This window comes from Octodon degus, unplaced genomic scaffold, assembly GCF_000260255.1.
Source record: "Octodon degus isolate 3935 unplaced genomic scaffold, OctDeg1.0 scaffold00283, whole genome shotgun sequence".
Classification (NCBI taxonomy): Eukaryota; Metazoa; Chordata; class Mammalia; order Rodentia; family Octodontidae; genus Octodon; species Octodon degus.
Window position 1 is genome coordinate 1,786,169 of NW_004524859.1, and position 23,307 is coordinate 1,809,475.

The 23,307-nt window shown below is 38.6% G+C and overlaps 3 protein-coding genes across 3 annotated transcripts in view; 1 reads left to right on the forward strand and 2 right to left on the reverse strand.

The window, feature by feature from the left end:
* LOC101593183 (olfactory receptor 10AG1-like) overlaps positions 1-812 on the reverse strand; it is an 8,565-nt gene extending 7,753 nt beyond the window's left edge. The window contains exon 1 of the mRNA XM_004646911.2: positions 1-812. Coding sequence (XP_004646968.2) covers positions 1-812 — 812 coding nt within the window.
* Positions 813-9,941: 9,129 nt separating this feature from the next.
* On the forward strand, positions 9,942-10,889 carry LOC111814250 (olfactory receptor 8H1-like). The gene has a single exon (XM_023707225.1). It carries the CDS (start codon positions 9,942-9,944, stop codon positions 10,887-10,889), a length of 948 nt encoding a protein of 315 aa, XP_023562993.1.
* Positions 10,890-16,627: 5,738 nt separating this feature from the next.
* Positions 16,628-17,611, reverse strand: LOC111814251 (olfactory receptor 1094-like). The gene has a single exon (XM_023707226.1). The coding sequence runs from the start codon at positions 17,609-17,611 to the stop codon at positions 16,628-16,630; it is 984 nt and encodes a 327-aa protein (XP_023562994.1).
* Positions 17,612-23,307: the final 5,696 nt, after the last annotated feature.

Genomic DNA, 23,307 nt, shown 5'->3' on the forward strand with positions numbered 1-23,307 from the left:
GATTTTGGTCTCAAATATGTAATTATGCCTGATCCAAAGAACAAAGCCACAACCATCAGATGGGAAGAGCAGGTGGAGAAGGCCTTGGCACGCCCAGTGGTGGTCGGCAGCTTCAGAATGGTTGAGATGATTTTCACATAAGATCCAAGGATCAACAGGAAGGGAATCGTGACAACAAGAAGTGCAATGACATAAATCAGTATCTCAACCAAAAAAGTATCTCCACACACAAGGGTGAGGACTGGAGGTATGTCACAGAAAAAGTGGTGCAGCTGGTTGCGTCCACAGAAAGGGAGAGAGAAGATGCAGTAGGTGAACCCGATGTGAACTGGGATCCCACTTACCCAGCAGCCACCTGCCAGCTGGATGCACACCTTGTTGCTCATGACGAGAGGGTACAGCAGTGGTCTGCAGATAGCGACATACCGGTCATAAGCCATGGCAGTGAGAATAAAGCACTCAGTGAGCCCTAGGACCAGAAAGACGTACATCTGCATAGCACAGGCCAGAAAAGAAATGCTTCTAGTGTGTCGACAGAGGTCTGCTAGTAGTCTGGGGATAGTGACTGACACATAGCATATTTCCAAAAAGGAAAAATTCCCAAGGAAAAAGTACATGGGTGTCTGCAGGGAAGGGTCAGTCTTGGTGATGATGAGAATGAGGCTATTTCCTATCAGAATAATCACATATATTACTAGAAAGAGCCCAAAAAGAAATCCTTGCAGATTGGGAATATCAGAGAAACCAAGTAAGATGAATTCCACCAAGGCAGTTTGATTTCTCTGGGAAGGGTTTTGTTCTGTGGATCCCATCTATGAAGAAAATGAATCCAGAGATTTGAAGTCCTTCAATCCACTAGGCTCAGCTGCAAACTGGGCAGCATGGGTGATGTCGGGGTGCCGACTCAGGAGAGATACCCAGCTCTGTTTGTGCGGTTTTATATTTACAGATATATTGCAAGTGCAGAGTCCTCAGTCTCCAGATGTCCAGAGAGGGTATAATCATGAATTCTGTTGTTCTTGCTCATAATAAAGAATAAAAGGACGTGATAGCAAAATACTGCAAAACAAACAGAAACAGTAAAACATGAGAATTTTCACCGAGGGTCAGAAGTGCTTCCACCAATATTTGCAACTACTTAGTAAGAAATGGTTCTCTGCCCTGGTCAATATATCCTGTAACGCTTTTCTTTCTCCCCATAACCTTCGCAATTATAACTTGCTTGTATGTCTTTTGCTTTTCCTTTTGAGTTTCTGTTTTCCCAGTGAACTGCACCTCAGGTAGCAGCCCAAGAGCAAAGAGTTCCGTCAGTAAGAGTCCACTTCCCAGAATAATTCAGGCCAGCCCAGGGCTTGGTAAGCCAGGACACTTATGTTCTTAGAAAAGCCTTAGAATCAGACTGAAAAACAAAGACAAAGATATTATCTTTCCCTCTTCACAGAAATATAATTGTTTTTCACTCATAAAAATGCTTATTACAAGAATGAATCATGGTAAAACATATGCTCACTGAATAAATGTTTTATACTAGGTTCTCAACTCCATCATAACCTGCACCAGCTTAATGACTCCATTTTATTATGAATTTTACTCCTCACATTATCATTGGGAAAGTTTAGGTGTTTTAGCAGTAATTAGACAGCAACAACAAAAAATGTGGAAGAGAATTTGATCCTGCAAATCATGCCTGATACCAGCTGGTATGTAGGACTTTCCCTTTTGTACCTGTGCTTCCATTCTGTGCTGAGTGTCAGGACATGCAGAACGCATCTGTGTAGCATGTGCACAGCAGGTAGTACCCGTGATAGGGGCTCGCGTGCTGAGTGTTGCCCCCACCGGCCATCAGACCTCGCAGTGCTGGGTGTTCTGCCCACTGAGCCTGATGCCGCTCCTCTAGGAATTAGCTTTTCTAGAAAAACCCTTGGATCTCTCTAGTGTACTGGAGCCCAGCTATCACTTTTCCTTTTTAAAATTTCCTTCCCACCTGCTAGTTCTCACAGATGACCGCAGTCTCCAAAGTTCCCTTCCTGAGAGTTTTGTACTCTTACACCCACCGGCTGCACTCCAAAAGGGTTTTCTCTGGGTCATCTCTAAGGAAGGAAGAGAAAACGGGGAGAAAACACACACACACACACACACACACACACACACACACACACAGAGTTATATAGCTAGTTTCTCTTAGTTCATTGAAAAGAAAGACTTGTGTCACTGTCGTCTGGACATCGCCATGGCTTCAGGCCTGTATCTTATGCTCTGAGTGACCTCTATGAAGACAGCAGTATACAGTGTGTTACTTCTACTGCGCTTGTAGTCTGATGTGAAACGTGTTATTCCTATTTTTCTTCTCCTTAACATTAGATTGATGATAGATGATAGATAGACAGATACAATATGTTTTTGTCATCCCTATTTTTCAAACTCTTTTCTTTGTTATTCTTTCTTTTCTTCTTTTGTGTCTTTTTCTTTTTCCTTCCTCATTTATACTTTGGTCATTGTTTTCCTACTTTATATCTTCTCAAACCTTCCAAAATGATTCATCCTCTTCACATTTTCCTCCTTAAGTCAGACCTTTCAAAGCCCATCTGGAACAAAAACATATTTGAATTTTCAATAATCAACCTACACTTGATAGAATGAACATATAAGACACTGACTAAACGTGTACCTTTGCAGTTGTCTGTATAACTTGTACTGTGATAAGGAGATTTGAAATAAACTGTATGGATCTAGTTTCAGTACTCGCAGAGCTTATGTACTAGAAGCAAAATTTTCAGGAGTCACTTTAGATATACAAAGTCTACACTGGCATGCATAGTGTTATTGGAGTGTCAGACGTTGTTTAATAAGGTGACAGATATGCTGAGACTTTGTAACATCTTAGGACATGACAGAGTCATTTTGTTATTTTTACTTTTAAGAAATAAGACTGGAATAGTTTCCAAGAGGAAAAAAAATATATTCCCATTTAATTTCCTATTGCAGCAACAAGTGAGATGCCAACAGAGGGATGGTTTATAAATATTTCTCAATGAGCATTGACAAAAATAAAGATCCCACAATGATCTCAGCAAGGGCTTAAAAGATTTGCTGGATTCAAGAAGTCATAGTCATGACTCTGTCTGACTCTCAAGATAGATAGATAGATAGATAGATAGATAGATAGATAGATAGACAGACAGACAGACAGACAGATAGATATCTTTATTAGTTTCTCCTGAATCAAATAAATGGCATCTTTTTTCATTTAATTTTTTTTTTCTTGGACCAAGACTGTTACCATTATAGAGAACAGAGATGTCTCTATTTAGTCTCTATTTAGGTGAAACGTTTTGCTTTTGAAGCCAACATTTAGCATGTATTCTGTGCCACGCACCGCGCTATTGACTCTCCTTTCTGACCTCACCTAACGCGTTCTGCATGAAACAGGCAGCGTCAACACCAGCACTCTGCTGTGCAGACAGGGAGCTCTGCGCGACCACGCATCTGGCCCAGTGCGAATCGGCTGAAATCAGACTCAGACGTGCAACATCAGAGTGTGGATTGAATATTCCTAATAATATCAACAAAACTTTAATCACAAATCATACACAAATGGAAAACAATTCCTTGTTCATCGAGGATTGCAGTTATTATTATAAAAATCAGAGACTAATCCATTTGTAGCTTTAGTCTATATATTTTGAATTCACAAGATTCACCTTTTTATTGATTGCAAGAAAGAATTTTCTTTCAAGCCTCTTCATCCATAAAATTAAAAATATATATACTCCAATAAAATAAGTAGGGTACACTAGACACTTCTTACCTTTTGTGTATCAAAAAGAAATCACCATATGTTCCCTCTTTGTAAAAGGTAAGGTTTTGTGTAAAGTTTTACACCATTAAAGGAATAAATCTAGCCATTGCATTTACTTTTCACTTTTTTTTAATCTTTAATCGACTACCGTGCGATTTAGGCCTGGACTCTCATGCATCGCGGGCCAACTTCTCTTCAGGGTCATGCTGCACTTTTAAGAGCACCAATATGTTTATCGGCTGGTAACTTAGTGAGTGATTAAGGGTCCAGAGATTGCGTCAGCATCTCAATGCCACTGCTGTCCCCGGGGACCAGGTCCGAGGGCTCCAGCCTGCAGCCCACGCGTCCCTCTTCGCCCCCACCCTCCGGTCTTCGGAGAACAGGCGGCTCCCTGTTGGGATCGGCTGGCTCGGGAAACCACACACTGAAGCTGACCTCTGTCTGTGGATGGCATCTGAAGCTATCCAATTTGTCATAATAAAAGCAATATTTTAAAATATTTATTTATCTTTGACAAATAAATATTGTATACATTTCATATGCAAAAGTTATTGTGAAATATGCACACATGGTAGAAATTCTAAATGGAGCTTGATAACATATTGATTACCATGAATGTCATGCACCATATCAACAGAACCAAAGACAAAAATTACACAATCATCTGAGTTCAATCCTCTATACCAAAATAATCAATTAATTAATTAAAAAGCCTGGGAAATTAGACAGAGAAATAAAAGAAATAGGAATTAGAAAGGAAAACTTGAAATTATCGTTATTCACAGATGACACAGTACTCTACACAGAAGATTCCAAAATTCCACCAAAAGATCTGCAGACTTAAGAACCTAGCTGGATAGAAGGTCAACACTAAAAACTCAATAACATTTCTGTACACAATAAACAAACACATGGAGAGAAAATTATGGAAACCATACCTTTCACAATAACAAGTCCCCCAAAATGAAACAATTAGATGTCAATCAAACAAAGGAAATAAAATATAATACTTTTGATACAGGGAACCTCCAAATGACACAGGGAGAAAAACTGATCTCAGGTGGATGACCTCAAAATGATGTAGGGGAAAAAATGATCTCCCAACCTAACAGGTACTGGGTTAGTGTTCTCTAAAACCGAAGAATGAATTTTAGGGACAAATGGAGGTTATAAGCAGAATATATTTATTGAGGGAAAGAAAGCTCCTTTCCGAGAGAAGGACAGGAGGAGCTTCCCTGAGTGGGTGGTGCCGGGGAAGCTGTCTCTTCTAGGGACTTTTATGGAGGAAAATCATGTGGTGAGGCAGGCCTAAGGTGGTGGAGAAGACATGGGAACTCCTTAGGTGGGCATGAAGTGGGACAAAACTATGGTCAATCAATGAGATTACAAGCACTACTGCTCAGGTAAAATTGATTAAATCCAGTATCAAATGGGGAAGCGAGTCACATAGCAAGAGGGTATGAATATGGGACAGGGTTTCTTCCTGTTGGGGGTTGGGCTAGTGACTCTTTTGGGCTCATTCAAGGGGATTGATACCTATTCAGAATTTCTCTTCCTGATGCCCATCCCTAGGGAAATGTGTAGCTGTTTGTTTCCTCTTTCGTCTTCAGGTGTGGTCCATATGGGAGTGTCTGTCTCTTCCAAGTTGCAACATCAACTTGTCTTCCATCTTGTCTCCTTGAAGGCCTGGCCCTGTCTGCCTACAACGCTTTGAAGTGGAGAGAGAGAGAGAGAGAGAGAGAGAGAGAGAGAGAGAGAGAGAGAGAGAAGGATTTCAGAAAATAGAAAGATCTTCCTTGCTCCTGGATAGGAAGAACCAACATTGTGAAAATGACCATGCTCCCAAATTGTTGGACAGATTCAATGTAATCCTGACTAAAATATTGTTAGTATATCTCATAAATCTAGAGAGAAAATGTCCATCAGGAACCAAAAGAGACTTAAAATAGCAAAAACAGGATTAGGCAACAAAGGAATGGCAAGAAAAATCACAATCCCTGACTTGAAATCATACAAGAAGTCTATTATGATAAAATCAGTATGGCATTGGCAAACACAAAACAGACCTGTGGGTTAATAGAGCAGATAAGAAAATGCAGACACAACTACAAACACACTCAGCCACCTTATCCTTGACAAAGGGTCCAAACATGCTCACTGGAAGAAAAATAGCCTCTTTAATAAATGGTGCTGGAAAAATAGACTGTCCACATTCTGAAAATTAAGACTAGACCCATGTCTATCACTGTACACTAAACCACAGTCAAAATGGGTCAGAGATCTAAATATTAAAACAGAAACACTAAATCTACTGGAAGAGAAAGGAGGTAGAAGTCCTGAAGGCATAGGGGTAGGTAGAGAGTTCATGGACCAAACCCAAACTTCATGGGAATACTTCAAAGAATCAACAACTGGGATCTCATCTTATTGAAAAGTTTTTGCATGTCAAAATAAAACACAAGCAGAGTGAAGAGAAAACCCACAAATTAGGAAAAATCTTGGTCTATTGTCCCTCAGACAAAGGATGTATGTTTAGGACATATAATTTTTTTTAAAAAAATCAGGTGTTCAAAATTCAAAGACCCAATCAAAAACAGGGCACCTGAGAAGAACTCAGCCTTGTCAGATAAAGAAAATGCTGGAGAGGCTGTGAGGAAAAAGGAAACCTTCTTCACTATTGGTGAGAGTGTAGACTGGTAAAACCCCTGTGAAAATCAGAGTAGAAATTCCTCAAAAAAGTAGGACTAGAGGTCCCATGACACCCAGCTATTTCCCTTTTGGATATTTTTTCAAAACTGAAAACATCAGACTACAATGATGTTTATGGCAGCATAATTCTTCATAGCTAAATCTTGGAAACAACCCAAATGCCCACCAGCCGAGGAATGGATAAAAACATGGGGTACTTTTGCACAATGAAGAATTAATCAGCAATAAAAAAGATAAACTTGAGGATTTTATAGGTAAATGGATGCAACGGAGCACTGTACGCATAAGCATAATAAATGAGACCCACATGGGTAAACATTGTCTTCCTACTCTAAGAAGCTAAATAAAATCTGTAAGGTATGATACTGTGAAAGGGAAAGAACCTGTCAAAGGGAAAAAATAACTGGGATGAGGAAAAAGAGAAAAGAATGAAGAAAAAATATATACAGAATATATCTGCTAGCTAAGATAAATGTATTACTATTTCCTATTTGTTTATTGAAAGGAATAGTTAATGCTTAAAATTTTTTGATCCATTTTACATGTTTATATCTGGTAATTTGAACAACTACTTTCAAGACAGTGATATGCAACATAACGAACATTTTTGAATTGTTATCATCTTGTTTTATTCAATCCTGTACCATTTCTAATGATTTTTATTTTTTATTCTCTTTAAAATAATATTTAAAAATCTATGAGATGTTTATGTTTAATGGTACATAACCCACACATTTCAATAAATCTATAAAACTTAAATGAAGGAGTCATATTCTGACACAGATGCCATATAAAATAACAAAATATACTGCTCAGTGTTTAGAAGGTAAAATGCTGTTACTTTATTCTCAGCCAAATTAATTAAAAATTCAAATGGAGACTATATAATGTAATAAGATAGGATTGATCACACAAATATATATATATATATATATATATATATATATATATATATTTGAAAAATAAAACTGGCAGTTGCTACTAGCTCTTTGAGAATACTATTTCAATTTCCTACATTAGGACAGTTAACATGAAACTTAAATAACAACAAATTAGAAATTTTGAAAAGTAGTGTTCATCAAAAAAGAGTGACAATGAACTCACATAAAAATGTATAAAAATTTAACATAATGGATATGCTAGTTGTCCTGAGTTGACCTGCCCCACACAGGATCTCCTGAAATTCCCGGCAGGAGCCCACTTTCCTTACGTAATCATACACGCTGCAATTTCCATGCACACTGATGTATTCATGAATTAATGCAGATCCACAAGAGAGTTTTGTCTGATTCTCATTGTACACTCTTTCAAATGCCCCCTCTGCTTCTTCAATAATCCTTAACGTTAGGGTAATATTAGTGAATCATTTTAATGAGGTATTTAAGGATACTTTATTTTTTCAATTTTTCACTTCATCATTTAATGTCATACTCAAGAGAACAGCCTGGAAACTCAAAAGAGGAGCAAAGAGTACTTCATGGCCCTGAGGATCCATTGAACCTGGTGACAAATAGAGATAAAGAAATGGCCATCATGAAATATCTAAGCCTTATATATTTTAGTTTCTTTCCATTATTATATGAGAAAATCTTTGACCTAACTATGCACCATGGAAGTGAGCTTTTTCCTACTAAATGAAGCTTAGACTGTTTTTCCTCTCAGGTCTCATGCTGTCTTTTCATATCACTTGTTGTAACATTAAGGAATACCAATATAGGCAAGCACACTGCTCCTGTATCACACACGGATGACACGGGTGATGCTGATGTCCCGAAGGGAGGACCTGTGCCTTTCCTGATGCACACTATATCTGTTTATCAGCTTGGAAATTATTATAATAACTTTGGAAATATATACTTACATATCTATATAGTTATTATGTAATATTAAAAGATGATTGAGAGAAATTATAATTATGTCCACAAAACCTTAAAATATTTGAATTGTTTTCAATGATTTCTCTGAATTTTGATCTGTTCTATTTTTAAATAAGCATGCTTATTTCTGATAGATTCATGATTCATAAAGTAGATAACGATTTCTCTGGAAAGCTTTCTATTCCAATTTGGTCAAATTTTTCTGATTTAGTATCTATATAATGTAAACATTTACATTTTATGTTGCATATTATGTAACTATTCAAAAGTATTCTATTAAAAGTTAAAGCATCACAAGGAATACAAAGTGATCATGTTCTTCACTGTAAAGCTGATTTACAGGGAAAATCTGATCTTTTACACTTGGAAGCATTCCAGGTGTGCTTGCTGAGAAATTGGTCCCCTAGGATTGCCAAGTGCTGCGCTGTCTTCAACACCCACTAATGAGGCAGCCTAGAATTAGGAGGCTGGAAGCCGGGCAGGACACACGCCATTCTGCCCACTTTCCGTCTTCCTCAGCTTCTCCTGAGATGCCCTGGGAAGTTACAGTTTGACTAAGTCCTGAATGAACTGTCTAGGTTAATTTACATCAGAACAAAACAGTGAATGTACAACTACATGATGGAAATTGTCAGATTTTAAATGCATCTCATGTTTTGTTTTTTTGTTTTTTTTTGTTTTTTTGTTTTTTGAGAAGAATTTAATGGTCGACAAGTTTTTAGATGGATAATGTTGGAAGATTTTTCACCAATTTTGGGTCATAGTAAGTATTATTCTTAAAATGAGATGGCTTCAAATGTGATAAACCAAGATCAGGACTTTTCCAAAACAGTATATGCATACATACAACATTTGGACCTCATCCTAAGAAGTGCCTGGATTTGTAGAAACAGAAATGTAGAGTAGATGGGATCAGACTGCACAAGCGATGTTGTATATTTTAAGCTACTGTTTGGAGAAAATGGTTTTGAATGATCAAGAAGGAAAAATATGTCTAGAAATGAATACTTTTGTTTCATCTATGATCCTAGGTCCTCAAAGGAAACTTCATTATTTGCGATTGTGTATTAAACGATTTTGGAAGCAAAAGGATAGGAACTGATTCATTAAATCTGCTCCTGCCATCTCGTTCCTGTGTCGCACTGCTTACATTTGCTGAAACATCTGTAAACAGAGGTGGAGTGAGGCAACATCGACACTCACTTTCTCTCACTTCAGAGAATCCCTCTGTCGGCCCTTTTTCCATCCACAGCATGTTGACAGCAGTAGTTATGTAATAATATTTTCATGAAGGTTAGGTGTGTTAACGTTGGAAAGCCTGTGGACTACATCACTTCAACCTAACTCTATACGTGCGTTACTATGTATCATATTGCACTGTAATACCAATTTACAAGCACACATGCCCTGGGATATTGGACATTTTCCATTTCATTAGGTGATTTTTCATCAATTGTTAGAAAGTAATTATAAAATAATAGGGCATTTATACAATGATTTTCAAATCATTACAGCTAAGAATCATTTGATTTTTCACTCTTTTAAAACATTACACCATGGGTAGAAGGAACTTCACCAATCTGCCTGACTTTATCCTCCTGGGGCTGGTGGATTCTGCAGAGACACAGCTGGGCCTCTTCCTGCTCTTCCTCTTCATCTACCTGGTCACAGTGCTGGGGAACACAGCCATGATCCTAATCATTCGCCTGGACCCTCAGCTGCACACACCCATGTACTTTTTCCTCACTCACTTGTCCTTTCTCGACATCAGCTACTCCAGTGTCATCACCCCAAAAACACTACAGAACTTAGTGTCTTCTGACAAGGGCATCTCCTTCCTGGGCTGCTTCACCCAGATGTCCTTTTTTGTTATCCTCATTGCTGCTGAATGCTACCTTCTCTCCTGCATGGCCTATGATCGCTATGTAGCTATCTGCAATCCTCTCCACTATCCAGTCATTATGTCCCCAAGACTGTGTCGGGCCCTGCTTGCTGGCTGCTACCTGATTGGTTGTGTGGATTCTACAGTCAATGCAGTTTGCATGAGCAGACTGCGTTTCTGCAACTCTAACGTCATTCATCACTTTTTCTGTGACTTATCCCCGATTTTAGCGCTGTCCTGCAGTGACACACAGGGCATTGAAATCATGATATTCATTCTTGCTGGTTCAAACCTCGTGCTGTCCCTCGTCACCATCTCTGGATCCTATTTGTCCATCCTCTCCACTATCCTGAAAATTCACTCCACTGCAGGAAAGCGAAAAGCCTTCTCCACCTGTGCCTCCCACCTCCTGGGCGTCACCGTCTTTTATGGCACCATGATCTTTACTTACCTCAAGCCGAAGCAGTCCTACTCCCTGGGCAAGGATCAGGTGGCCTCTGTGTTTTACACCATTGTGATCCCCATGCTGAATCCCCTCATCTACAGCCTCAGGAACAGAGAGGTGAAGAGCGCTGCCCTGAGAGTCCTGCAGAAGGCAGAGGGCTCCAGGAAGTTGACATAACAGTGTTGCCAGGCAGGTAGAGTCCTTCACTTTCCCTTTGGTTTCTCTCCGAAAGCCACTGAATCTCTTTGTTCTGCTCAGGCTAAGCATGGCCCTAGGCATGTCCATGAGCATTCCTTTAGCAATTCCTGCTGCAGTTGGAAATCATCAAGTGCATGCTAAATGCGTGGACTATGCATGTGTGAATTTTTAAGGGAAGCAAATGTGCAAAAAAGAAAATATTCTTGCTATTTTAAAACTATCATACAATCCTCATGCTTTCTCCAATGTTAGACAAATTTATAGTGAAAATAGACTGGGTTTTTACATTTCCCTGTATTTATAATATAGAGAATAAGTATAATTAGATACAATACCTTTCTAGTCAAATATTCTAGTACTTAGAATCTAGATCTGGAAACTTTTTAGTGAACAAAACTTCTTAATTTACTGAAATTTTATGACTAATTTCCCCCAAGTACACTAAATATGTAAAAACTCATGACCACTGAATTAGGAAGTTGATGTAAAATGCTTAGGGTCATTACTACCAGAAGACTTGAATTCCTAATGTATTTTAATGCACATTGATTTGATGATTATTGCTGGCCAACACACTGGCCAACACACAAAGAGCTACAGGAAAGCAGCCAGTAGTTCCTCACTTTGTGTGCATAATAAAGCAAAAATATCAAAGTAGAATTAAGTTACAGGAAAGCGCATATATGATTGAGATTACAATAATTTGGCAAATAATAAAAATTATTTTAAAAAAAGAAATGCAATAGCAATTACTGACAGTTTTTTCCATGTCCTTTTACATAAATTGTTACTAGTGTCTGTTGGTCCATATAATTTCTGCTATTTCCTGTGTCATTGCTGGTGCTCTCTGTGCCCAAATCTTTAACATGTAATAATTTCTTGGTAACTGGAATCTGCCTGATGAACATGTTCTCAAGATGTGGGGAACATGAAGACGTTATTTAATGTGGTGAACCCGAAGAGCTGGGAAGTGACTGGGTTAAAATCCTACATGCTGCTGTGTTAGCTGTGTGCCTGCTAGACATGACAAGCTGCAGCTCTCTGGGATGCGACAGGAGCGCCCACCCCTGCTTCTTGCTCTCTTCTGGTGTCTTTACGTTGTAATAAATTACTGAGCTCTTTGCCTCATTACTTTTGCATTTTTAATAGTGAAAAATTTCAAGGCAAAGGATAGATGATAAATTTGGAATATGTGTCATTCCATAAGCCTAGGTCAAGAAATGAAACCTTTTCTTAAAAAAATCCTATCTATATGATCTATAATTACAGCTTAAATATCTCTTTGCTATTTTAAGATTATTTTATAATGTATTGTTTCATTTTGTAAATGTCTTCTTTTATTGTTATGTAAATATTTCAGACAATGCTTACATGGATTATTTTAATCCCAGCATATGATTATATGAGTTATTTACTCGTTGAAGTCCAAATTAGTTTCCATAAAATTATAGTTGATCAAGTATGTAAAGTTAACTGTAACATCTCTATTTTTAAAATTATGAATATATTGATGTTTTTCCAACTCAAAAATGTCTATTGGTTTATTCTTATCTTTATAATGTATACTATCTTACTCAAATTTCTGAGTCTTCCAAAAATTATGACATACTAACTCAATATTACATAAAATTATTAATCTTCCTTTGTCATCTATGTTTTTAGAACTGATTTTTCAGTATTCCTAGTTATTTTCTTTTGCAATTAGAATGAAAATTTAATAAGCATGTACAGTTCAGTATGTAGTTTGCACTCCTCACTCATCCTGCAAATGTCTTAGTAATTTCATACAGTTATGGGTTCTCCTCCCAGTCAATATTGCTTTTTTGGTACCAGGGATCAAACTCAGGACTTTATGTTTACCAGGAAGACGCTTCATCCACTGAGCTGTCTCCCAGCTCATCCCAGTCAGTTTTATAAAATACAGGTTTACCTCATTTCATTTACATAAGCTCCCACGGCTTAGCTCAATTATGCCACCAGCTTTTGTTGGAGAAGCAGTCACTGAATCTGTGATATTTTAGACAACACTTAAATTGAAGAAGCTGTTACATTTTAATTAAATTAAGACTCACTTGCTTTCATTATGACATAGGCTAGAGAGCATTTATATCATGTTACTAGTTAAGTACAGTGTAATATAATGGCATTCAGGGACACTTAGGCTATATTTTCAATTGCCTGATTGTTTTCTTACTTCACTGCATAGTTCATGTAATGAAAGTTATTTACCTGAAATAATTTAAGATATTATCAGGGAGTTCAGCGTTGCAGATCAAAAAGTTATATTATATAAATATCATTTTTAGAAGATCATAAAACAGCACAATGAAGTACAAACAACTGTTTTTACTTCTAAATTATTCATGTAGAGATCATAATGGAATATGTATTTCTAGTCATCACGTTCCAGACAGTAACTTAACAGGTTTAAGATACATGACTAACGAACTGTATCTTCACAGGATAACTTTTGCACAGCACTGGCAGGATCCACATTTAGTATCACATAAGAGAAAACCATCTTTTATTTGTTCAAGCAAAGATCTATTATGTATTTCAGGAATTTTCTTTACATCAAACTTATTTCATTTCCATTCCATTGAGTTGATCTTTAAGAGCATAGATTTTAAGTCTTCCTCATTACATTCTCTGTTACCATCCTGTACAAAGAACAATCACTTTAGCTTTAAGATTAATGTGATAACTGTAGGCTTCTCTCTGGTCTCTCCTCATTTGCTTATGAAACAGACTAGAGCGACCTAGACATTCTTCAGCAGATGAGTGGAATCATGAAATGCAGTTTATAGGCAACCAGGTCATACTTGACACCACTATATCAACAAAATATGCCATTTCACAAGGTTACATATCACATGTTTTCTCCTTATTTGAGCAATTTATGAAAAAGGAAGGAAGGAAGGAAGGAAGGAAGGAGAAGAAAGAAAGAAGAGAAAGAAAGAAGAAAGAAAGAAAGAAAGAAAGAAAGAAAGAAAGAAAGAAAGAAAGAAGAAAGAGAAAAAGAAGTAGAAGAGGAGGAAGCAAAAGAAAAGAAATCTTAAAGATTGATGGTTAGAGATAGGAAAGGTCATCTGGAGATGAGGGAGACAAAGAGAGGGTTGTAATAAGGATAAAGGTAATCAGATATATTATATACATATTTTGACATACCAAAACACATCTCATTATTAAGCATTAACAGTTTGCCCCTAAATTTAAAAATATGCATTTACATCACAAATACAACTGCAGAATCAGTAAACCAAAGTCACAGGAAATTTCTGATGTCTGCCTTAATGTTCAAGGAAGAGTGGACTGTCATACAGAATTATCACTGGACAAAGGGACTCAGTGGCATGATAATCCACTGAGGGGGAGAACCTTGCATGGTCTCTTTCTAGGTTCTCCAAAAGGAAACTGTGCACAGAACTTCCTCCATCTGGTCACAGGTCAGGAGTCCTCTGGAGGAGGTGACGCACTTTCACAGAAGTCACGTCTAAGACTCTCTCCATGGTCAGCTTGTACACAGGAAAGGTGGCAGAAAGCCAAACTCTTCTCTTGGTTGAGTGGATTCTTCTAGGTGATATGAGTTTACTGTGCGTGACCTACTCTAGTTTGCGCCTTGGCTTTGGGGGAAGTAGGGGATCAAGGGCTAGACTGACAGGGCATAGGCAGGGGACTCTGATTTCTGAGGTCCTTTCCAACTCCTTAATTTCAAAGTCCTCAGCCTGCCAAAGACAGATGCTGCATGATGCACATGTTCTGATCTCTGATATTTTTCACATTTGGAATTTTAACAGAAGTTTCATAAAAATTAGGAAATGAGCCCTGGAAGTAGAGAGGAAAATTAGGGTAGCAAAGCCATGGTGAACTCCCTGCAAAGGGCCAGGCACATTAGAATGAGGGCAAATGGGGCCGGAGAGATGGCTCAGTGGAATAAGCGCTTCACTGGCAAGTGCAAGGGTCTGAGTTCAATCCCCGGTTCCCCACCCCAAAAAAAAAAAGAAAGAATGAGGGCAAACACGCTGAGCAGAGCTAACCAGCCCTAGTGGGTAAGCAGAAGCCCACACAGCCAAGTACAAGTCTTCATCCTTGCACTGCTCATCAGCAATATCTTAAGGCAATCGATGTTTTGGGGACCTTTTCATGACTAGGAGGTGTAAGTCAAGTCAACTGACCTATTACTTCTCATCACGAATGTGATGGTGTCAGCCGTCCTAGCTTTTTGAGAAGTCTCCACCGTGGTTTCCATAATGGTTGCACCAGTCTGCATTATAATTACTGATCATTAGCTGATTTGCACTAACATTTGGTTTGCATGATACTTCTGCGTAAAGAGAGTCTAGCTTTTTTCCTGCAGATTAGCTTAACATCGATTCTAAGTACTTTTATGAATAATTTTAACCAGATTGTTCTAGGTGTAACTGAAAAGCATCCAACTCTTCCGTGCTCATATTCTGTCTCCCAAATGTCTCTTTTGGCTCATTTCAAGCAATACCATATTGATTCAGAAGATAATTTGGAGTACAACTTTTCCTTAACATTATGGAACCCTAGACTGCATGGTAGAAAGCTAAAGAATGATTCCAGAACACTGGAAAGATTTGAATGTAAAAAGGAAGTAAGATTTGAAACACTGAAGAAGTAGGTAATTTCTTTCTTCAAGAAAAATCCTCTTTAAGTGTAACTATCTGAAGACTAACTGTAGCATCAAAATGAGCTAGATCTCAGATCTTAGAAAGGTTACAGAGTAGCAAGTCATAGATTAATCTCCATGGTATAATTTTACTAGTTTTAATTATCCTTAGGCACAATCTCAATAAACATTATTGTGCTGCTTAATTCTCTTTTAAATTAATTAGACTCAGAGTTTGAGAGTGGATCAATTTCAATCATGAAGCAGTAGAAAAGTGAGCCCCAATAACAGAAGAAAAATCTGCAGTTTTGACCCAAACAAGTCGAAGGCACACACAGATGCCTAGCGTCACCTGAACACATTAGGAAAGTGGGGAAAATGGATCAATATTCCACAAAAGAGGGACTGAAAGGTGAAGAATTAAATCCATACTAGGTGCTAGAAATTATAAGCAATATGAAGCTATTTCATGCAGTACAATTTTGTGACTATAAACACTATTTAGGATTACAAATATAATTTCTACCATTGACTTAAAATCCATTTGAACAAATCCTTAGTTAAACTATATATAGACATATATGTGTGTGCATATTATATATATATATATGCATTTGCATGTCTATATATAGATATCAAAGACCATATAGCATCAATGATTCTACACATGTGTTTGAGAATAAGCATGACAGGGCCAGCCAAATAGCTCAGAAGATTAAACTGCCTGCTTAGGCAAACACAGGCTGGGTTCAATCCCAGGCATGCTGTGCCAACCCTGCCCCTGGGACATGCTGAGATGGCGATTGCGACTAGGTGTGGTGGCGTGTGCCTGTAATTCCAGCTCTTTGGGAGGCTGAACACAAGTGGATCACTACAAGTCCGATTTACATAGTGAGACCCTGTAGACCCTGTAGAACCTTACTGAAAAATACAAATAAAAAAGAAAATATACATGACATTTCTCACATGCTGTCCTATAGGGCTAATTCTTTACTTGGAGATATTTTGAGACTACAAATGCTATGGGCTAAAAACACAATTTTCTTCCAGCCTTGATCATAGATATATTAACTTAAAATCAGCATTATTTTGGGTCAAAATTCCAAAAATGAACTTTAGTTGCAAACCAGTTTCTCTCAGCAAATTTTCTCATTGCCTCTTTGACATCCTTGTTCCTCAGGCTATAGATGATGGGGTTCAGCATGGGAATGACAATGGTGTAGAATATGGACACCACCATGTCATGCTCCAAGGCATAGCTGGAACTTGGTCTCACGTACATGAAGAGGATTGTCCCGTGGTAAATGGACACTCCGGTGAGGTGGGAGCCACACGTGGAGAACACTTTTTGCCTCCCCTCAACGGAATTCATCCTCAGAATGGCCAGCAGTATGAAGCCATAGGAAATCAAAACAATCAGGATCGTGACCACCTCAATGGCGCCCACCAAGTAGAAGAGTAGAAGCTGGTTGGTGTGAGTATCAGAGCAGGAGATAGCGAGGAGGGGAGGGATGTCACAGAAAATGTGCCGAATTTCATTGGATCCACAAAAGGAGAGGTTAAACGTGGCCACAGTATGTACTGTGGCATGTAAGATACCACCCACATAGGAAGCGATGATGAGAGGCACATAGACCCTGGGTGACATACTCACAGAGTACAGGAGCGGGTTGTAGATGGCCGCATAGCGGTCATAAGCCATCGCTGCCAAGAGAAAGCATTCTGTAGTCCCAAAAGTAACAAAGAGAAACATCTGTGCTGCACATCCCAGAAATGAAATGCTTTTATCCTTTGTCAGAAAGTTGATCAACATCTTGGGTGTGACGACAGTGGAGTAGCAGGCATCCAAGAATGATAGCACACTGAGAAAGTAGTACATGGGCTTGTGGAGCCGGATGTCACTTATTACCAGTGCTACCAGACCCAAATTTCCCACCAGAGTAAAAAGGTAAATGGTCAGAAATAGAAGAAATATGAAAACTTGCAGGTCAAAATCATCTGTGAAACCAGTCAGGATGAACACACTGACTTCAGTCACGTTCCTCAAGTGAATCATGTGTGAATCCATGTCTTTGGTTTTCCCCAACACTTCAGTTATTATTTGTAAGTCTAAATGCAATATCTGGTGAAAGTAATGTCCACCATTTGTGTTCTGAAAAGGCATGTGGGAATCCTTGTTACCTGAAAGAGGACACAGAGATGAAGAAGTCTGGGCCAAGTGGATTATTTTGTTTAGATGAATTGAAGAAATTGTGCTATTCACTTGTTGACTGAATGCATGTTATTATGAGAATCTTCTCACTTAATTTGTTGGCTTTCCCCCACTTTAGGCAACATATTTTTACCTGCTCATATATTTCCTTGTCCTGAGCTTCACAGAGTCTGAATGCACACTCCGGTTTCCACATGAAGTCCACAGGATGACTTTCCCCATTGCTTTCTGTTCACCGTACAGAACGGCCACATTTATAGTCCAGCACCAAATGGGAGAAGCAATGTGGGAATTACCAAATAGACAATCTTAGTTAACTGGAAAATGAGATGATTTAGACTTACATATCAGGGTATCAATCCGGGTAACAGCCTGCCCAAAGCCTTTCAAGACAATGGACTCACTCCATCAGTGCTTACTGGCCAGTGATAAGTAGAACAAAGAGAGGCTTCTTGCTGTACATGCACCTTTTTGCAACAAAAAACAAAAACAAAAAAATCAATTTTACATCATTTTGTTGTTTATTATGGTTTGGTCTTTGAATTAAGACCTCACCATTGCCCACTTTTGGTTTCAACTTTGTCTTTTGAAACAAAAACAATATTTTTTTCTGAATTGTTATTTATTTATTTATTTATTTATTTTACATATTTGGTACAGGGTCTCACTATGCAGGTTGAACTTATAGTGAGACTCCTGTTTTCAGCCTCCCCAGCACTGGGATTACAGGCATGCACCACCACACCCGATTTTGGTGGCAGGCTCAATGAACCTGGGGTGGGGCCATGGATCAAACCTGAGTCCCTATGCTTGCCAGGCAGGCTCTTAGACCTCTGAGCTATCTCCCTGGCCCCCTGAATTATAATTTAAAATTGAAGGCAGATGTCTCAGTTCATATGCTGATCATGCATGCTAAGCTCTGGTTATATTTCTGAGATATATTTGTGTCAAAATGATTCATAATAATTTTCTTAGAAGTACAGGTGTCCTGGAGTTTCTAAAGCTACTGTAAATTAAATATGCACCACAACCAATGCTTGAAAGCCATCTGCATAGTGAAGGAATACCCCTGTCACTGAAATACAGTTACTAGATTCCTACACAAGCTTTCTGCATGAAGACTGAGGATGTAGCTCAGTGGGAGAGCCTGCCTAGCATATGAGGGTCCTGGGTTCAGCCCTTACCCACAACAGAAAACAAAATCCAGCTAGTGGCTTCTATATGTGTTTTCAGTTTGCCACATACTAAAGCGTATTTAAAGTGAAATGAAAGCCACCCAAGGGGATGAGCTGACCCAGTGACTTATATTGGGATAAAATGTATTAGAACTTTGTCGCATTAAATCTTCCAACTGTCCAGAAGACAGTAAACTATGGTAGTTATGGTAGTTGGAAATGCTTTTCAAAGGAGTAGTTGACATGGCATCATTTCTTTTTCTTTTGCAAAACCTATTAACTATCAGCTTTATTTAAAAATATAAAAATATTGCTATACTGATAAGTACAACTTAATATTGTTGCAATTTTGAAATAACATACAGAACTGACACAACAGGAAAATCCACACCAGGTTAATCATTCAGACTAATTCCATCCACTAATTATAGCAACATGGTACAAATGACTGATTTTTCCTCAGTGTTGATCATATTAAATCCTTCATTTTTCATGGCTTTATTTTTAGATAAAGCTCCTAGGTTCATGTAAGAGACTTTCTTCTACATAGAATCAAAAGATTTGTATATGGGATTTGAAGCAAAAAAATGAAATGCTTCCTTGATTTTTAGAGGGTTTTTTTTTTGGGGGGGTGCGGTTTGTAACCGAGGATTGAACTCAGGCCCTTGCACTTGCCAGGCAAGCACTTATTCTACTGAGACATCTCCCCGGCCCCTTTAGAGAATTTTATAATAAATAAAAATTAAATTAATTTTAGTTTTGTACAATTTCAGAGACCTTTGGTAATGGATATAATTTCAACATTCTGTGTGAATTATTGCATTTCCCATGCTCACGCACATGTGTGTTATTCTGTTTTCATTTCAGCGAGTGGATTACTAGAATCACATACAAACCATCAATTAATGCCGATATGCACATACATGTACCGGCATAACAAATAATATGTTCGTTTTTAAATTTCCCCTTCTGTCCTCCTTTCCTCTTTGTCACACAAATCAATGCAATTCATACACAAATATTTTGTTAAGAGAATCGGCAACAGTCCAAAATCTAGGCATATAGGCAAATACGAATACATAAAAATAGAAGATGCATTCATAATTTTTTGTTTAAAAGACTCCAGACAGAATCTTACAAAATATATACAGACATTCTGACTGACATGCACAGGAGAAATTTCACATAAGCTTCTAATCTTCACTTCCCTATTTTTGCTATCCATGTGGAAGGTAAAAAAAATTATACTTGGCTCCTAAAGCCTGTATTAAAGTCGCAGGCTTAGCACTCACTCACAGGCTGAGCATGAAAAACTTGCCTCTCCTTCAGAAGAAAAGAATGATTAGTGTCGACAAAATTTTCTGAATACCTTGTTCATCTCCACAAATGCGACACTGATGTGGAGTGCTTGAGTAAAAAGACATTAAGTGTTTCATTATAGTTTAATGTATATAAGGGATGAAACATACAAGACCCGCATTCCAAGCTTTGCTAAGCCACAATGTAAATAGCTAATTATAAAATCGAGGTTTTATGAACTTATCAATTATTGGGCTCCTAACAGAAAGTGAAGTATTTCTTCATTCAGTTATGAATAAGTTTTTTATGTTTGTCTTTAATTTTTTAAATGTATTTAGAACAGGGTCTACAGGGTCTCACTAAACAGATCAGACTCACAGTCCTGTTTATCAGCCTCCCAAGCACTGGGTTAAGGCACGCGCAACCACACCCAGTCTCATTCACTGTCTCAGTGCACCCCAGGGGCAGGGCAGGCATGGCAGGCCGGGGATAGAACCTCTGTCCCCTACACCTACCTAGGCAGGTGCTTTAACTCACTGAGCTATCTGGCTGGCCCTGTGAATAGGTTTTATATGATATTTAATAGCCCTAAAAATTTCATGTTGATGATACTATACTCAATAAATCCAATATTCTATAAAATACTGAAATTTAAGAAGACATATGTAATGATTGATGCATTGTGTCAATTTGAAAAGTTTAGAAGCTTAACCAGGTAGCTCAGCAGTCCTGTCTCCTAGGACATAGGGACGTGTCCTGGGGAGTCTACTTATGCTCTAGGATGCTGTGATGGTTGATGCATTGAGTCAACTTGAGAAGTTTAGCAGGTTAACTAAGTGGCTCAGCAGGGGCCAGGGCTCACTGTGTAAACGTCCTGAGCCTGTGCAAGAGGAGGGCAGGGAGCCGGTGTGTCTTAAATATTAAGACCCACCCTGGGGGATGCCTGAACACAGTATAAATGAGGAGAAGAGGCTTGCTCTTCCCCTACCTTTGTAAATTGATGTTGCTGCTATTGCTGTTGTTTGTGCCAGCACTCCACTTGAGGGCCTGCTCTTGCCAGGCAGGTGCTGTGCTGCTGAGCTGTACCTCCCCACCCACCCCCTCTTGACTCTCGCTGCTGTTGCTGTCTCCTGCCACCATGAACCGTTGCTCCTCTACCAGGCCATTCTGTCTCAGAGCCAGCTCAGTACTGACTCAAACCTCCACAAACTGGAAGCTAGGTAAACCTCTCCTTCCTTAATCTTGGCATCAGGTATTTTGTCTCAGAAATGAGAGAAAAATACCTAAAACACCATCTTCTGCCTGTGCTCAGGGGAGAGATGCAATGCAGTTAATACTCTTAAATCAAGTCCTCTTGGCTTTTCTTCACTCCATGTGTCTGTAGTATGTAATTAGATTCACCAGGGGATGTGCTGTGGCTTTACCTTTGATGACAATGATTTTCTCATAAACAATGATGCCTCTGTTCTTCTCTGTGGAGCAAGCAGGTGTTTTGTAAACACATGTTTTGTTGCCCCAGATCATCTCTCAGTAGAGCAGCCACTGGAGTCCCTACCAAAGACCAGGGCAGCAGCTAAAGCAAGGCTGGTTTTTAGTGCTTCACCCAAATGTCTGCAGCTCACTGTTAGGAGCTTAGATCAGACTGCATTTGGCTTCTCTGATTTCATACTGATAGATTAGAAATAAAAACACAGATCTCAGAATATTTTTAACTAATAATCAGGGGGGCTGGGGACATAGCTCAGTGGCGTAAGCACCTGCCTGGTAAGAGCAAAGTCTTGAGTTTGATCCCTGGTACCTCCAAAAAAAAGTGAATAACCAGGAAAAACAATGCAAGTTCAGTTCCCCAGTTCTCATTCTGAAAACGCAAATGACTGACCGACCATGTTACTAACAGTGAGATCAAAAGGAGAGAACACTGTGCAGCAGCCATCACATTGTCATGAGTTTACAAAGGAAGAAAATGGAGTGTGCTTTGCCTTACGGAGTCTGCACACCTCAGGGTGACGGTCAGCGTTCCTGTGTTGACGAGAGGACTGCAACCCAGGGTCGCACAGCAGCGGGCAGCGAGCCGCGAAGCAGCCCCGGTTTCTGTGCACACTTGTGCTGCTCTCTCTTCATGCTACAGACTTGTTGTGAGGTGCGGGAACTCAAACTGTCGCGGAGAAACAACGCACCATCACCCCTGCTCATCCCTAAGTTCACATACAAAGCAAGAAAACTTAGAGAAGACTGTGATACTTAAAGCTATAAAGCTAGGCAGCCTACTATGTGAATTTTCTAATAGGGAAACAAAATCTAAATCTTAAAATCAAGTTTACTAAATATAAACTGTCCTTCCACTTCATGGTGACAAACAAACAAAACACATTGTTTGCAAGAGCATTAAATAGGAAATTGCTATACATCTCACACAAAACTTATAAGATTAATGTACAGAAAACTAGAAAACATCACAGAAAAATGAATATTTCCAGAAACATGATAGAGTGACCTCCTTAAGGATGACAATTTTCCAAACACTGATCTAATAATCTAATGCTAATGGAAATTTTTAATTGTCATGGTTTCTGAATTGCCAGGCTTTTCTAAAATTGATATGAAATTGCAAAAGACTTCCCATCACTGAAACAATTCTGAAAAGGAAGAAAAACTTTGGAAGACTCACATGACATTATTTCCAGAATTAATATACACCTATGACATCTTTTTCATAAGAAAAGCTATCCAAAAATACTGTGTAACCAGTACCTATTGAAAATGTAATATAGTCTCAGTTTTGTTCTTTTTGCCAGTTAGACTTAATCAGTGCAGTGGCTTCTTCTGGCCATTTTCCTCTCTCAAGTAAATTAGAGCAGATTCTGAACTCACAGCTCTAGTGAATAAGAGCTGTAGGGAATTCTGCTTTTGTTGCTATTTTCCATGACAGTTTCAAGATTTAGCTTTCATTATACTCACAGGTTAGATCCTCTCTCTTAGGCTTAAATATTAAGACCTTCTTTTCAGATTCAAATTCAACACTGCAGTCTCTAAATGTCTCGCAAGTTATAGATGTCCTTTCAACTCAGCATCAGAAAT